Source organism: Salmo trutta, chromosome 13, assembly GCF_901001165.1.
Source record: "Salmo trutta chromosome 13, fSalTru1.1, whole genome shotgun sequence".
NCBI lineage: Eukaryota > Metazoa > Chordata > Actinopteri > Salmoniformes > Salmonidae > Salmo > Salmo trutta.
The window spans coordinates 31,937,178-31,953,579 of record NC_042969.1 but is presented as its reverse complement, the minus strand read 5'-3'; the positions used below and the strand labels follow the sequence as shown (position 1 = coordinate 31,953,579).

Here is a 16,402-nt window from a genome sequence, read left to right as displayed (position 1 = left end):
TAAACCACTCTTCCTGTATCCTACTGTTACCTAACCACTACATGGTACTAACACTGTATCCTACTGTTACCTAACCACTACATGGTACCAACCCTCTAACACTGTATCCTACTGTTACCTAACCACTACATGGTACCAACTCTCTAACACTATCCTACTGTTACCTAACCACTACATGGTACTAACACTGTATCCTACTGTTACCTAACCACTACATGGTACCTGTTAACTCGAAATGACACAACGACAAGGTTCCAGTTTAACAAAGTTTACTATACTGTATGAACACACTACAAGGTAGCCATTGCACTCTAGGCTAGGTCCATCAACGAACAGACTTCCTGCGCAGGCGCACTCTTGACTGAGTGATAGCCCCGTAATAACAGAAATATAGGGATACTTAAAACATGAACTTAACAATCTCCCCCTTTTCTTTAAAGACAAATTAAACATCAACAACATAATTAAATGTCCAGGTATTATTCAAGTTCCCCATTACAAATGGGTTGTGTGACAGTTTTTATTTGTATTACTCAAGCTGCCACTTTCCATTACTGATTGCCTGTAGGAGCACAAGACCGGATGCTCCCTTTTTAGTCAGACAGTCAGCAAGCTGTTCCTTTGTGGTCGACCACAGAATCCGCTGGATTCTCTGTGCTTGAATAAGTTCCTTGATGTTGCTAATCTCAAGATGAAGTCTTTTCTCTGTGACAGACTTGGTTGACTTCACAGCATCAACTAATGAGTAGTTGTCAGTGACACAAACTACAAGTAGAATGTGCCGTTTTGTCTCACCAGTGTTAAGCTCTGAGAACAGAGTTGCAAGAAAGATAGCATTGTCAATTCCATCCGCAAGAGCAAGTGTTTCTCCAGCAAGTGTGCTTCGGACAACCCTTCTGATCCTTTTTGACTGCCAACAGATGGGTGAGAATCTTCCTCCTTCACCCATTAACACGATTAGATGTCCACCTTGTGTGCCTCCATCTGTAAGGTTCCCTAGCGAAGCATCACTGAAGACAACTGGTTTCAAAGAGTCATCTTTTCCAACATGCTGAAACTTTAAAGTCACTTGTTGTGATTTCAGTTTACGAACAACTTTGTTTGCCTCATGAATGGTTTGTACAGTGGCGTGTTTTGTGTTAGATGCCAAGTTGCAACCATCAAACATTACATCAGGTCTACGCTATCTAGCAACCCATAAAATTTGTCCTATCTTTGACCACAATTGATCAGCTTCAATTCCACAGAGGGGAATTCCTTTGTACGGCTCTTGAAGAATCCATGTGGATAGGTTGAAGATTCTTGATATAGCTCTCCTGTTGCATCAGTATTGTTCCGTCAACTGTAATAAACTCTATGCCAACATAACAAAAATGATCATGCTCCTCACGGCCGACCTGGAAAACAGATTTGAGGTTTGGAATCACAGTTGTAGCAAAGGTCTGTGAGCCACCCCAGATGAAGTCATCAACATGACAGGCAAGTACTCCAGTCACACTGCAGTCTTGATCAAGCCAATAGAAGACTGCAGGATCCACTTGTGACAGTTTTCCACCTGTATTCAGCATTGTTGCCTTGACTTTGTTGTACCAGTAGAGTGATGCATCTGCCAGTCCATACACACACTTTTTTAGTTTCCACAGTGTTCCTTCGCGTTTAGCTTCAGGTGGAGGTCTGATGTGAATGTCCCTTGACAGCTCTGTTCCCTGCAAAAATGCAGATTTGATGTCTATGGAATTAAGTTTCCATTTTTTCTGGCAGATCACTGACATCAGCAATCTGAGTGACTCTGAGGCGCATGTCGGTGAGTCTTTTGGGAGTTGTTTAGCAGCCAGCTCCTCTAAACCTCTAGCCACTAGATGAGTCTTTTGGGAGTTGTTTAGCAGCCAGCTCCTCTAAACCTCTAGCCACTAGATGAGTCTTTTGGGAGTTGTTTAGCAGCCAGCTCCTCTAAACCTCTAGCCATTAGATGAGTCTTTTGGGAGTTGTTTAGCAGCCAGCTCCTCTAAACCTCTAGCCACTAGATGAGTCTTTTGGGAGTTGTTTAGCAGCCAGCTCCTCAAAACCTCTAGCCACTAGATGAGTCTTTTGGGAGTTGTTTAGCAGCCAGCTCCTCAAAACCTCTAGCCACTAGATGAGTCTTTTGGGAGTTGTTTAGCAGCCAGCTCCTCTAAACCTCTAGCCACTAGATGAGTCTTTTGGGAGTTGTTTAGCAGCCAGCTCCTCTAAACCTCTAGCCACTAGATGAGTCTTTTGGGAGTTGTTTAGCAGCCAGCTCCTCTAAACCTCTAGCCACTAGATGAGTCTTTTGGGAGTTGTTTAGCAGCCAGCTCCTCTAAACCTCTAGCCACTAGATGAGTCTTTTGGGAGTTGTTTAGCAGCCAGCTCCTCTAAACCTCTAGCCATTAGATGAGTCTTTTGGGAGTTGTTTAGCAGCCAGCTCCTCTAAACCTCTAGCCACTAGATGAGTCTTTTGGGAGTTGTTTAGCAGCCAGCTCCTCTAAACCTCTAGCCACTAGATGAGTCTTTTGGGAGTTGTTTAGCAGCCAGCTCCTCTAAACCTCTAGCCACTAGACGTGCTTTAGGCACTATTCCAGTTAAGGATTCTTTAAGGGTACACACCCACCTTGTTGAGACACATTTTTGGCCAATGTCTTTAACTTCCATGTTGAATTTCTCTGCCATTTCTCTTATTTCATTATTATTTAATTCTCCTCCATTGTCACTGTACAATTTCTGGGGCGGGCCATGCACACTTACCCAGGAATGAATGAAGTGCCTGACGATGTCACTGGGTTTCTTTGTATTCACAATGCTTCCAGCGCTGAAGCGTGTGAAGTGGTGGATTATGTGAAGGTACCACACACTTGGTGCTAACTCATGTAGATCTACAGCCACTGTTTCATTGTACTTGGAAGCCAGTGGCAAACCAACAGCTGGTTTGGGCTTAGGTTTACTGTATTTTTGACATGTCTCACAACTGTTAACTATCTGCTGTAGAATGGAAATACTCATCATTATTCCCTGAACTGCTGAGTAACTTCTGAAGTCTGTCAACTGTAGCATGTCCAAACTGTTTGTGAATCTTTTACAATACTTTGTGTTTTTCTTTTGTGTTCATGTTCTCTGTGACTGTCAGAATCTCCATGTGCTCTGGGTCCGTCAGAATCAAATTTTTGCATGGACTCTGTGTGATGTCTTTGTCTAAAATGTTTACACAATAGTGGCCTGAGGTAGTAAGTTCAAGAGTCACTGGTTGTTTAAACATCACCGCCTTGTCATTTTTTATGTCTAGTACAGCCCCTGCCTTCTTGAGGGAAGCTTTGCTTAATAGTGAGGGGACATCTGTAGGGACCACCTCTGTTTCAATGTGACACTTAGTCTGACACATTTTTGCTGGTATCTTAACTCTCTTGGTAGAATGGACAATTCTCCCATCTCCAAATTTGAAAGCTCTGTTGCTTGGTGTGTCAATCATATTTTGTACTTCTTTTATATTTAGTTCACTGACGTAGCTATCAAGCCATTTTTCACCACACACTGTCCATGTACATGCAGTATCAATCACAGCAGATCCTAAGGATTCAACTATAAAAATCTCAGTATCAGAAGCAGATTCATTTGAAAACAGTGTAATGTTACACTGCTCTATTATCTGTGTTTACATTTTCCTGTTAGTTTAACTTATTCATTTTTTTTATTCATTTTTATGAGGACAGTCTTTAACCGAATGGTAAGTGCTTTTTGTAAGTCGCTCTGGATAAGAGCGTCTGCTAAATGACTTAAATGTAAATGCTTTGACAAACAGCACATTTAGCTCAGTTGGTAGAGCATGGTGTTTACAACACCAGGGTTGTGGGTTCGATTCCCACGGGGGGCCAGCACAGGAAAAAAAAAAATGTATGAAATTGTATGAAATGTATGCGTTCACTACTGTAAGTCGCTCTGGATAAGAGCGTCTGCTAAATGACTAAAATGTCTAAAATGTTTGATCTCCTTCCATATTTGTCCAGTGGATTTGTGCCGGGAAATGGCGCCATCTTCTGGTTGTCTTGAGAACGTGACTTTTTGGCGCCTTTTGTCTGCTGCTCAGTGTAATATGCTGCATCACTCACTTGCATTCCGGCGCGACAGACGTCTTTTCACCAAAAATGATTTTTAGTGCCGACTTCATTGATGCAAAAGTCAGTACAGCACAAGCAGTCAAAGCCAACTGTTTCTCCCTACCATCTAGACAGGCAGTATCTAGCAACTTGAAAGCTAACACTGCATCCGGGAGAACCATGTTGTACTTGCGCATCCTGTTGTACCTCTGTTCAAAATCAATGATGTAGTCCGTCATTGCAACCGAAATATCTCTCGTAACACTGTCACAGTTTGAATATGCCTCGTAGGCACGGTCTTTCTCTTCTTTAAGAAATACAGAATCCAGTGCTCTGATCAAAGTTCCCATACCATCATCATTGTTCAAATCCTCAACGGATATTTCCAGTGCTGTATCTCTCGCTCTTCCATCGAGCCATAATACCACTGCAAGTGCTTGCTTTTTCCCGTCCAGATTAGTAACCCGTGTCCAGATTCCAAGTTCATTTTTCCAATTTTCGTACGACCTGTTCTCGTCGAAGCGAGGTGGCACATTGTAGTTATTAGCCATCCTCTGCTACCAATGTTAACTCGAAATGACAAAACGACAAGGTTCCAGTTTAACAAAGTTTACTATACCGTATGAACACACTACAAGGTAGCCATTGCACTCTAGGCTAGGTCCATCAACGAACAGACATCCTGCGCAGGCGCACTCTTGACTGAGTGATAGCTCCGTAATAACAGAAATATAGGGATACTTAAAACATGAACTTAACAGTACCAACCCTCTAACACTGTATCCTACTGTTACCTAACCACTATATGGTACCAACTCTCTAACCCTGTATCCTACTGTTACCTAACCACTACATGGTACCAACTCTCTAACACTGTATCCTACTGTTACCTAACCACTACATGGTACCAACCCTCTAACACTGTATCCTACTGTTACCTAACCACTACATGGTACCAACTCTCTAACACTGTATCCTACTGTTACCTAACCACTACATGGTACCAACTCTCTAACACTGTATCCTACTGTTACCTAACCACTACATGGTACCAACTCTCTAACACTGTATCCTACTGTTACCTAACCACTACATGGTACCAACTCTCTAACACTGTATCCTACTGTTACCTAACCACTACATGGTACCAACCCGCTAACACTGTATCCTACTGTTACCTAACCACTACATGGTACCAACTCTCTAACACTGTATCCTACTGTTACCTAACCACTACATGGTACTAACCCTGTATCCTACTGTTACCTAACCACTACATGGTACCAACCCTCTAACACTGTATCCTACTGTTACCTAACCACTACATGGTACTAACCCTGTATCCTACTGTTACCTAACCACTACATGGTACTAACCCTGTATCCTACTGTTACCTAACCACTACATGGTACCAACCCTCTAACACTGTATCCTACTGTTACCTAACCACTACATGGTACCAACTCTCTAACACTGTATTCTACTGTTACCTAACCACTACATGGTACCAACTCTCTAACACTGTATCCTACTGTTACCTAACCACTACATGGTACCAACCCGCTAACACTGTATCCTACTGTTACCTAACCACTACATGGTACCAACTCTCTAACACTGTATCCTACTGTTACCTAACCACTACATGGTACTAACCCTCTAACCCTGTATCCTACTGTTACCTAACCACTACATGGTACTAACCCTGTATCCTACTGTTACCTAACCACTACATGGTACTAACCCTCTAACACTGTATCCTACTGTTACCTAACCACTACATGGTACCAACTCTCTAACACTGTATCCTACTGTTAGCTAACCACTACATGGTACCAACCCTCTAAAACTGTATCCTACTGTTACCTAACCACTACATGGTACTAACCCTGTATCCTACTGTTACCTAACCACTACATGGTACCAACCCTCTAAAACTGTATCCTACTGTTACCTAACCTCTACATGGTACTAACCCTGTATCCTACTGTTACCTAACCACTACATGGTACCAACTCTCTAACACTGTATCCTACTGTTACCTAACCACTACATGGTACTAACCCTGTATCCTACTGTTACCTAACCACTACATGGTACTAACCCTGTATCCTACTGTTACCTAACCACTACATGGTACCAACTCTCTAACACTGTATCCTACTGTTACCTAACCATTACATGGTACCAACTCTCTAACCCAGGTGTGATAGAGAGAGCTGGGGGACAGACAGCTGGTCTGTGTATGACTGATACCAGTGCTGTAGCCTCGGTTCTAGTTTTCTATGTCCTTCCCACCAGAGGGGGCTCTACTCATAACGCATTTTATTCTCCCTGCACTGTGAGCTTCAGAGAGCTGCATGTAGAAGACCAGATGTCAGTGATCCAGTCTTCATGGCTGGGGTTGATGGTGTTCTCTCTGTGTAGGTTTCAGAGAGCTGCATGTAGAAGACCAGATGTCAGTGATCCAGTCTTCATGGTTGGGGTTGATGGTGTTCTCTCTGTGTAGGTTTCAGAGAGCTGCATGTAGAAGACCAGATGTCAGTGATCCAGTCTTCATGGCTGGGGTTGATGGTGTTCGCTCTGGGCTGGAGATCTTACACTAATACAGACGCTAGAGAGCTCTACTTCGCTCCTGACCTCATCTTCAATGAGTGAGTACTATTGTCTTGCTGAATACAATATTGAAGACAATCTCTCTCTGTCTCTAGACAATAAACAAGGGAAATGTTTGAAATTTGAAATGTTGTATTATTGGTTATATAACAACACTCTCAATCAATTTCACTCCCTCTCATCCTAACTCCCTCTCTCTCTCCCTCGCAATTCAATTTATTAGCATGGGAAACACATGTTACCAAATGGAATAGACAATAAAAAAATTGAAATAAACAAGGGAAACATTAGTAAACATTACTCTCTCTCTCCTCACCCTCTTTCTCTCCCTCGCTTTCGCTCCGTCTGTCTCTCTCTCCTCTCTCTACCCCCCCCCCCCCACCCCCACCCCAGTCAGAGGATGCGTGTGTCCAGTATGTATGAACACTGTGTCCAGTTCCGTCTGCTGTCCCAGAGGTTCTGTATGCTCAGAGTCACCCAGGAAGAGTTCCTCTGTATGAAGGCTCTGCTCCTCTTCAGCATCAGTGAGTCACATCACTGACACACTGAAACTAAGTGACTGTATCATTATCTGGTTCAATATTTGCTTATTGCTTTGTGTCTTTTAGTCCCTGTGGAGGGTCTGAGGAATCAGAAGTGTTTTGACGAACTGAGGATCTCTTACATCAAGGAGCTGGTTCGTCTGGCCAGCCAACACGGAGAAAAACACCACACACAACGTCTGTTCCAGCTAACACAGCTACTGGACTTCCTACACCCGGTAATATACACTAACCCTGACCTCTAACCCCTAACCAACACCTGTTCCAGCTAACACAGCTACTGGACTTCCTACACCCGGTAATATACACTAACCCTGACCTCTAACCCCTAACCAACACCTGTTCCAGCTAACACAGCTACTGGACTTCCTACACCCAGTAATATACACTAACCCTGACCTCTAACCCCTACACAACACCTGTTCCAGCTAACACAGCTACTGGACTTCCTACACCCGGTAATATACACTAACCCTGACCTCTAACCCCTAACCAACACCTGTTCCAGCTAACACAACTACGTCCGGTAATTTAATGATAATAATAATGATAATAATACATTTAATTAGTATAGCGCTTTTCATTACAGCAAGAATCTCAATGACGCTCTTAAAACAGCAAAATCTTTCAGTTAGCCTCGTTAGCCTATTGACAGTTCTAGCTGGAAGGTCTTTCACAGTCATCCACAGTCTTTCACAGTCATCCACAGAGGCAGGTGCCAGTCCAACAGGTCACATCCTGTGTCCGATCCACTCTACATGTGCACTTACCTCACCCGTGCCGTCCACATCTCTACCGACCGAGGTCCAGATGAAGGGTTGAGGTCCAGATGAAGGGTTGAGGTCCAGATGAAGGGTTGAGGTCCAGATGAAGGGTTGAGGTCCAGATGAAGGGTTGAGGTCCAGATTATACTTTTTTTTTTTTTTTTTTTAAATGTCACCTTTATTTAACTAGGTAAGTCAGTTAAGAACAAATTCTTATTTACAATGACAGCCTACACCGGCCAAACCCGGACAACGCTGGGCCTATAGTGCACCGCCGTATGGGACTCCCAATCACTGCCGGTTGTGATACAGCCTGGATTCGAACCAGGGTGTCTGTAGTGACGCCTCAAGCACTGAGATGCAGTGTCTTAGACCACTGAACCAGGGTCTGTAGTGACTCCTCTAGCACTGAGATGCAGTGTCTTAGACCCCTGCGCCATTCGGGAGCCCAAGGGTTAAGGCCCAGATGAAGAGTTGAAGCCCAGATGAAGGGTTGAAGCCCAGATGAAGGGTTGAGGCCCAGATGAAGGATTGAGGCCCAGATGAAGGGTTGAAGCCCAGATGAAGGGTTGAAGCCCAGATGAAGGGTTGAAGCCCAGATGAAGGGTTGAAGCCCAGATGAAGGGTTGGGGCCCAGATAAATGGTTGAGTCCCAGATGAAGGGTTGAAGCCCAGATGAAGGGTTGAGGCCCAGATGAAGGGTTGAGGCCCAGATGAAGGGTTGAAGCCCAGATGAAGGCTTGGGGCCCAGATAAATGGTTGAAGCCCAGATGAAGTGTTGAGGCCCAGATGAAGGGTTGAAGCCCAGATGAAGGGTTGAGGCCCAGATGAAGGGTTGAAGCCCAGATGAAGGCTTGGGGCCCAGATAAATGGTTGAGGCACAGATGAATGGTTGAGGCCCAGATGAAGTGTTGAAGCCCAGATGAAGGGTTGAGACCCAGATGAAGAGTTGAGGCCCAGATGAAGTGTTGAAGCCCAGATGAAGGGTTGAGACCCAGATGAAGAGTTGAGGCCCAGATGAAGGACGGGCCGAGATGTGGATGAGCAGGGGTGAAACGATGCTTAGATCCAGGGGGGAAACAAGTTAGAAGTCAGGTCACCTCTTCCCTTGGTAAAACATGTAGCACCAACCTGGGTGAAGCAATGCAGCCGCTAAGCTTTATGGAATGAAGCTGACTACAGTCAAAAGCGATAGTCCACCTTGGAGAATTTTGAAGATGGCAGAGGATCTCTAAGTTTTTCCCCAGTAGTTTATTTCAAGCCTCTGCCATCTCTTGTTGTTTCAAATAAAGTTGGTAGCTAAATAGCTAGCTTCTCAGTTCAGTTGGTAAAATAACTGACTTGCCGGTCTTGCACTGCCGTGGATCAATATATTGTAATGAATCAGGCAGGAAGTGCGGCTCAAACCCCCAACCTTCTGGCCTGAAGCCCAGAGCGTAAGAACATGCTCTTCTTGCAGTCGATATCCGCACATATAAACCCAGGGTTGCTACAATATATACAATCAAAACTTACTTAGCTAACAAAATAAAAAATTGATTAAAAAAGAAAACAACTAAAACTTCAAATATGTACAATATTTACAGAGCTCTCTGCGCCATGGTAGCCACAGAACTGACCTATCCCTGACCTCTAACCCGTAACCCGCACACAACACCTGTTCCAGCGGACTACCTTCACCTGGTAATATACTACCAAGGGCCAGCCTACGTTTTGGGGGCCTGTCATGACAAATAATGTCCCCTGGCTAAATAGTGTCCCCTTCTGCGTCACAATGGAATTCGATAAACTGTTAGTGTCCGTTGCTATATCAACGGTGGGATTACCTAATTACAGCCTAAATTACATTCTTTTCATCATCGCTATGCAAACAAGGCGGATTTCCGCAGCAATTTCGCTGTTTAAACAAGTTTTATTTAGCTGACAAAATGAAAACATTAATTCAAACTACTTTTGGGTACCTTGTTAACATTACAACATGAAATCCATGGCTTAAACATTACTACGTTTCGGAAATGTCAAATAAAACGTGTAATCTGCTTGACACATTAAAGTTACTTACCTGACAGACCAGGAAGTCAGCTAATTTCCACTCCATTCATATGCAAATCCGTTTGATTCATACACTGGCTTGTCTGGCCGTCATGTTTCATTTGAACCTGCCCTTCCCTTATCTACACTGAAATACTATATTTTCACTAGACCTCTTTTAGGATTCATTTTTTCTATCTCACATAGCTCATTAGTACTCCCTTGTGGTTGAATATATATATATATCTATTGTAGGTCCTACAATACAACAATGAATAATGTAGAACAAATAAATAACATCAAAGGATACTTTACAACTTTCAATAATGAACACATTGTGAAACAACTGTGAAAACCAACCTGGCAATATTTAAGATTTGAATATATAAACTTCGATAGTTTTTGGTACAGTTGTGTCATTCATTTATCTTCACAGATTTTTTGTACACTAACATGGCAATCATAGACAAAAATACTGAATTCTGGTGTGTGGAATATAGAGGAGAGGGTTGCTGTGTGGGTGGGAGGTTCTGCCTGTCACCTGTTCTCAACAGGCAGTCAGTCTCAGAAGGGAGACTTGAAGAGGGAGACTGCAAAGTCCAGGCGCTGATGCTCTCTTTGTTCTGAGTGTTTACAGTGCTAGTGTTTTCAGTTCATCTGTGTATCTCACATATTATGTGCCCAGTCTGATAGAGTATGATAGACTATGATAAAGTATGATAGAGTATGATAGAGAATGATAGACTATGATAAAGTATGATAGAGTATGATAGAGTAGGATAGAGTATGATATTGGAGAAGTACATTTTTATAGGCTTAGCATAACTACTATTTCTTGCTTTTCTTCTTGTTTCTGTCAACCAAAGCTGAACATACTTTGTCTATTGGGCTTCGCTGATGTGTAGGGCGTCAGTGCTTTCACTGGTCGACCGTCCAAGTGCTCCAACTGTAGGAGATTGTTGGCTTCCACCGAGGAAACCCTAGGAAGGCAAAAGAGGAAAATATCAGTGTTAGGGGAACTAAAACTAGCTTCAGGTTATTTGATGTGCAAATGCAAATAGTTATTATCTGAGATTTTCTGTATTCACTTTAACTGATGGTGACCCCAGCTAGGAGTGAAAGAGCAGCGAGGTTTCCCAGGTGTCACCTTTCTTTCGTCCATCTTACAAACCTAGTAATTCGCCCTGATGTATTAGCACTCAGTCCCCTTCCTGATTCTGCTCCGGTAGCTCTCCTTCTGTTTCTCCTGCGCCTTGTCCATGTTCAGTCTCACCTTGATTGATAAAAGGAATAAATGCTATTCTATTTCGTATTACAAATACATTTCTTACATATCTCTTGGAGGGACAGAAAATAAATTGACAGCGGACAATCATTTTTACCTGGTCAAAAACCTCCAGATCCTCCTCAGTCCATGCCTGAAGGTACTGTAGTCCTCGAGCGTTCTGAACTGGTTCCACAGCTTCCATCAGGTGGGGTTTCAGTGATCTGAAAGTACCTTTATATAAAAATAGCAATAGACAAACAACAACAGTATATACAATAATTGTATATACAATTGCCTCAGTCAACAGCTGCGACTCGCGTCCGTACTAGGTGGAGGCCTGGATGCTGCTGTTGTGTGCAAAGAGAATGACCTTCCAGTAGTTCTCCCATCCTTCCTGGTACCAATCAAGGGACTTGCCCATGGCAGTCTTGAGAGTCTGGTTGGTCCATTCACCAAACCTGGAGGAGGGGCTAGGATAGGGATATCTATTGACAATGTAAGATATTGAAATATGTCTGTTTATGTACCACGGAAAAACAAATTGTAAAAAAATAAATAAAACAAACCATTGGTGACAGAATATAACCTATAACATCCGTAACTTATTCCAGCGTTCATGATCCCGGTCACTCAAGATGACCGTGGGTGTTGAAGATGTCCATCATTGCCTTGGAGGTGGCCTCGCCAGTCTCGTCCTTGATGGGTATCATACAAAACAAAAATCAATTTTTGGTTCCAAGCACCTTTTTTAATGGGTTACAGAAGGGAATTTAGAGTTAAGCACGTACTCTTCCTGTACTGACCTTAATGGGAATTGCCTCCACCCACTTGGTAGAGTGATCGGTCGCCGGCAGACACCAGCTGTTGCCATTCCTGGATTTCGTGAAGGGTCCAATGAGGTCCACCTCTAACATGTAAAGTATTAGAGAGAAGATTACTTTATTCTTTCCCGTATCTGTGTCATACAGTATGCAGATGTTCATATTTGTAAGGATACTGACACACACTATAATATTGAACTTTGCTGTGGTCAAATAAAGAAACCATTACAAACAACCTGTCAGGGCAAAATTTGAATTGGGACACTTACCAATCATGTGCCATGATGAAACAACTTTGATGGGCTTCAACTCCGGCACCACAGTCTTCGCCCTCTCAAACTTCTGGCAGGCTAGACAGGTACTGACCTTTAAAAAACGCTCTGGATAAGAGCGTCTGCTAAATGACGTAAATGTTTAAGCACAAAGTTACAAATTGAAACATTGTGTGCTCTCTGATATGACATTCATTGAAATCATAATCATTTCAGATATAATAGAATGTGAATGATAAACAAAAGGTTATTTCACTTGCCCATTTGTCCACCTTGACAATTCCCTGTCAGAAGAAGCGTGGGTTGATTTTGGCAATCATGCGCTTCGCTCCGAAATGGCCAGCATGCATCTTGGTCAGCACGGCCTCCTTCTCCTCCTTAGTAAAAAATCACCCTCCTGTGCGGCTGGCCATCCTTCCCCCGTAGGTAGATATGATTGCCTAACAAGTTGGAAGAGAAGAGGTGTTGAAATACTCTAGTCTAAGTACATTTACACTGCTGTTTTTCTCTCTCTGTTTCTCTCTCTTCATCTGTCCCTCTGTCTTCCATTATTTTCCCACCTCTCTCCCTCTCCTCACTTTCATCCTTTCTTTCTCACTTTCCTCCTCCCCCCTCTCTGTGTCTGTCTAGCGAAGACACCTAGTTAAGGACATTTGGAATAACCATAATTGCTTACACCTATCCATTTGATTGATCAGGTTTAACTTATAGCTAGACACCTTAATATGACGCATCCTTCCTTCGCGACCGCTACGAGGTAAAATAGAGAACAAACAACCAGCATAGCAACAGACGCTTTGGTTCGTTACGTAATCCGGTCAGAATTTTGCACGTTCTAGCAACAGTTCTTGTGTGTTCTACTATTATAACTCTCAACAGTAAGTTTAGACCCCAACTGAGTTCCTAAAGTATTTTTGAGGGTTGGGGGCCGTAGCGGCTGGGGGCCCTAAGCAACCGCTTATGTCGCCTATGCTCAGAGCCGGCCCTGCTTATATCCCTAACCACTAACCCCTGGCCTGTTTGGCCTCTTTGGTGTTGCTGACAGTTGACACTCTCTCCCTCTCTCTCGCTCTCTCTCTCTCTCCCCCCCTCTCTCTCCCCCCTCACTCTCTCTCTCGCTCTCAGATTGTGAGGAAGCTGCACCAGTTCACCTATGATCTGTTTATCCAGGCCCAGTCTCTGCCCACCAGAGTCAGCTATCCAGAGATGATCTCTGAGATCGTCAGCGTTCACGTGCCCAAGATACTCACAGGCATAGTTCAGCCAATCCTCTTTCACAATGCACCTTGCTAGAGGGTCATCCTATCACAATGCACCTGGCTAGAGGGTCATCCTATCACAATGCACCTTGCTAGAGGGTCATCCTATCACAATGCACCTTGCTAGAGGGTCATCCTATCACAATGCACCTTGCTAGAGGGTCACTCAGTCGGAGTGTCAACTTAATGTTGAGAGTTAAAATAGAATACACGAGCTGACATTTTTAAATTTGGTAGTGCTTCGGCAGTTTTTCTCTTGGAATGTCAGTCTCTGAAAGTTACTCAATTAGCCCATGTCAGCAAACATTTATTTAGATTGGTAAGTTAGCCTAGCCAGCTGTCTACACCTTGTAGTAATCATGGCCAACTAATGACCAGGCACGCATGTACCCAGGCGCCTGACCTCCAGGGGGCCTCCATTGATTTTGTCAAGTCACTCTCACTCAGATATCATATGAACATGGCAAAATGTGTAGAATTGTAGGAAATTTGTGTTAAATCTGCAAGATCTTCTGGCTACCCCATGTGGACAAAAATTTGTAGAATTTCAGAAAATGTGACTTAAAACCACAACATTTTTCTACGCCCCATAGCTAAATGTGTTGAATTTTAGGAAATGTACTTTAAAACTTAAATTTGCTTTATATTTGCCGTCAAGAGGGGGACCACTAAAATGTTTTACCCGCATGGTGTGGGGCTCCAAAAAGCTAGGGCCAGCCCTGGTTCAATATATCACAAAACACCTTCCTAGAGGACCAACCATTGACTGTAAATGAATGGACAAAGCCGTCGATGATGTCACACCATTAATTCCTATGTGAAGACTCAATGTCGCATTTGAAGGTTAAGAAGTGGGTTTAAGCTTGCTAAAATGGCGTCTCATGGGGATATGTATGTCGACATAACATGCACAGTTTGAGCTACTCCAGGAAGGGACGTTGCAGGCTACCTCAGTGCTGCCTGCAACGAACTTGAGTATCTCAAGTTGAAGGCCGACCGGGGTACTGCAGGCTAACATAGCAACTGAATTATCCTTATAACTTTGTACAATTGTATTTTTTTTATATAATCGGTTCAAGGACATACATCTGTTCTAATATAAGCAATTATTGGTAACATGGTTATGTTTGATTGCTATTTGTTGTTTTTTTTTCTCTAATATTGACAACGAAGATCACCATTTTCCCATTCACTATGATGGGAGATCCTGCTTTCTGGAAACAACAGCCTGCAGTACCACAGTCGGCCTTGAACTTCATGGCTTCAATAAGAGGGGTCAGTTGGTCTCCCCAGGGTCCAACCCATACCCTTCCTCTGCGTTGATTACGTTAGACCCCCTGATCTCAAGCTAGGGTTTGATCCTGAATGTACATTTAAGACTGTTGTTTTTCTCTCTTTTCAGTTTACTGTTATATACTCTTTCATAGTTTCAGTAAATGTAGTAGTATGTTAAACACTGTCAAAATAAGACATAATTCTTCTGAATAAGCCATCATTCATACTCTATAGACATTTATATATAACACAATATCTGTAAATATAAAATGCATTATACGTTGCATATTCTATAAAAACAAATCAGACTTGTTTAAAACTCTTTAAATTCTAACAAATAAAACAACCTATATTCCACATCACTGTGGGCTTTATTTAGCATCATGTGATTTGTATGTAAGTGTTCTATGTGAGAGGGAAACAGACATACAGTCTGTATCCAAAATGACATCCTATTCCTTTTAGTGCACTACATTTGAGTAGGACCCATAGGGCTCTGGTCAAAACTAGTGCACTATGTAGGGAATAGGGTGCCAATTTCTGACTCAATCACAGTAATTTTCCATAAAAAGCTTATATTTCTCCCTCAGGTAAGGTGTTACCATCTATTGACGTATTGAGCTTCATCAATACTTTATGCTATCTGAGTTCACATTTCTACTTACCAAATAAATACCTTACCTCACTATTCCAAAAGGTGTGTTCTATTCAGTGAGGTTATATTTTCACGACGTTGCAGAAAGGGAAACAAAGCCAACACAATTCCCTATTCTACTTGAGAAACACAATACATTTCTATCTCTTTCTGGAAGAAAAAAAATGTTGCATCCTGAACAGGCCCCAGTGATCATCTGCTTATGGGTCTTGTAGTTTTTATTTCTCAGCCCAAAAAGAGCCCACATCAAACATGATTAATAACAACTGAGTAGAGCAGTTCAGTGTTCAACTACAGCCATCTAGTGGACGGCCCTGTTACTGCAACAAGCGGCAAATGAAGACCAGCTGGCAGTGACGTAGGACTGGGTTACGACAGACAGTCTGCCACGTTGATACCAACCACATTAGTTCTACATGCTGGAACAATCTTATATCATCATGTGCTGGGCAGAGGAATGAGATGATGAACTCCTTATAATGAAAACCGTCTTTTCTGATCTCATAACTTTCTTAATGTATTATTCATGAACATGCCTCAACAATCTGTCTTTCCCTCAATGTTTTATGTTGAAATCCTCACATGTTGATGAAACCAGATAAGAATATGGTTTAGGGCTCAACCCCTAAGCTGTATTCCAATGTCCACACTAGTACGACTCTTAGTATGAAGCATGTACTCCAAGTGGTATGGTAGTATGGAGATTGGAACAGGGCCTAAATAGTCTACTTTGTCTACAAGGTATTGTCCTAAATGGAACCCTTTATAGTGCACTACTTATCCTATCCCCTATATAG

At 42.8% G+C, this 16,402-nt stretch overlaps 1 protein-coding gene and 1 long non-coding RNA gene across 4 annotated transcripts in view; one reads left to right on the top strand and one right to left on the bottom strand.

Moving 5' to 3' along the window:
• The window catches only part of LOC115205652 (androgen receptor), a 42,772-nt gene extending 27,126 nt beyond the window's left edge, over positions 1-15,646 (top strand). The window contains exons 6-10 of one of the 2 annotated variants that reach the window (XM_029771843.1): positions 6,531-6,582; positions 6,665-6,757; positions 7,113-7,243; positions 7,328-7,479; positions 13,542-15,646. In XM_029771843.1, the coding sequence (XP_029627703.1) occupies positions 6,531-6,582; positions 6,665-6,757; positions 7,113-7,243; positions 7,328-7,479; positions 13,542-13,709 (596 nt within the window). In that variant the 3' untranslated portion in view covers positions 13,710-15,646. Of the gene's footprint in view, positions 1-6,530; positions 6,583-6,612; positions 6,758-7,112; positions 7,244-7,327; positions 7,480-13,541 lie in introns of both variants that reach the window. The other variant, XM_029771841.1, reaches the window with a different exon arrangement.
• On the bottom strand, positions 153-5,837 carry LOC115205655 (uncharacterized). Of its 2 annotated transcripts, XR_003880656.1 has the most exons (4): positions 5,594-5,837; positions 5,370-5,497; positions 4,868-5,329; positions 153-222 (listed from the first exon to the last, which is right to left on the bottom strand). It is a non-coding gene; the product is annotated as an uncharacterized LOC115205655 (long non-coding RNA). The 2 variants fall into 2 exon arrangements; XR_003880655.1 differs by lacking the exon at positions 5,594-5,837 and having other exon boundaries at positions 5,370-5,584.
• Positions 15,647-16,402: the final 756 nt, after the last annotated feature.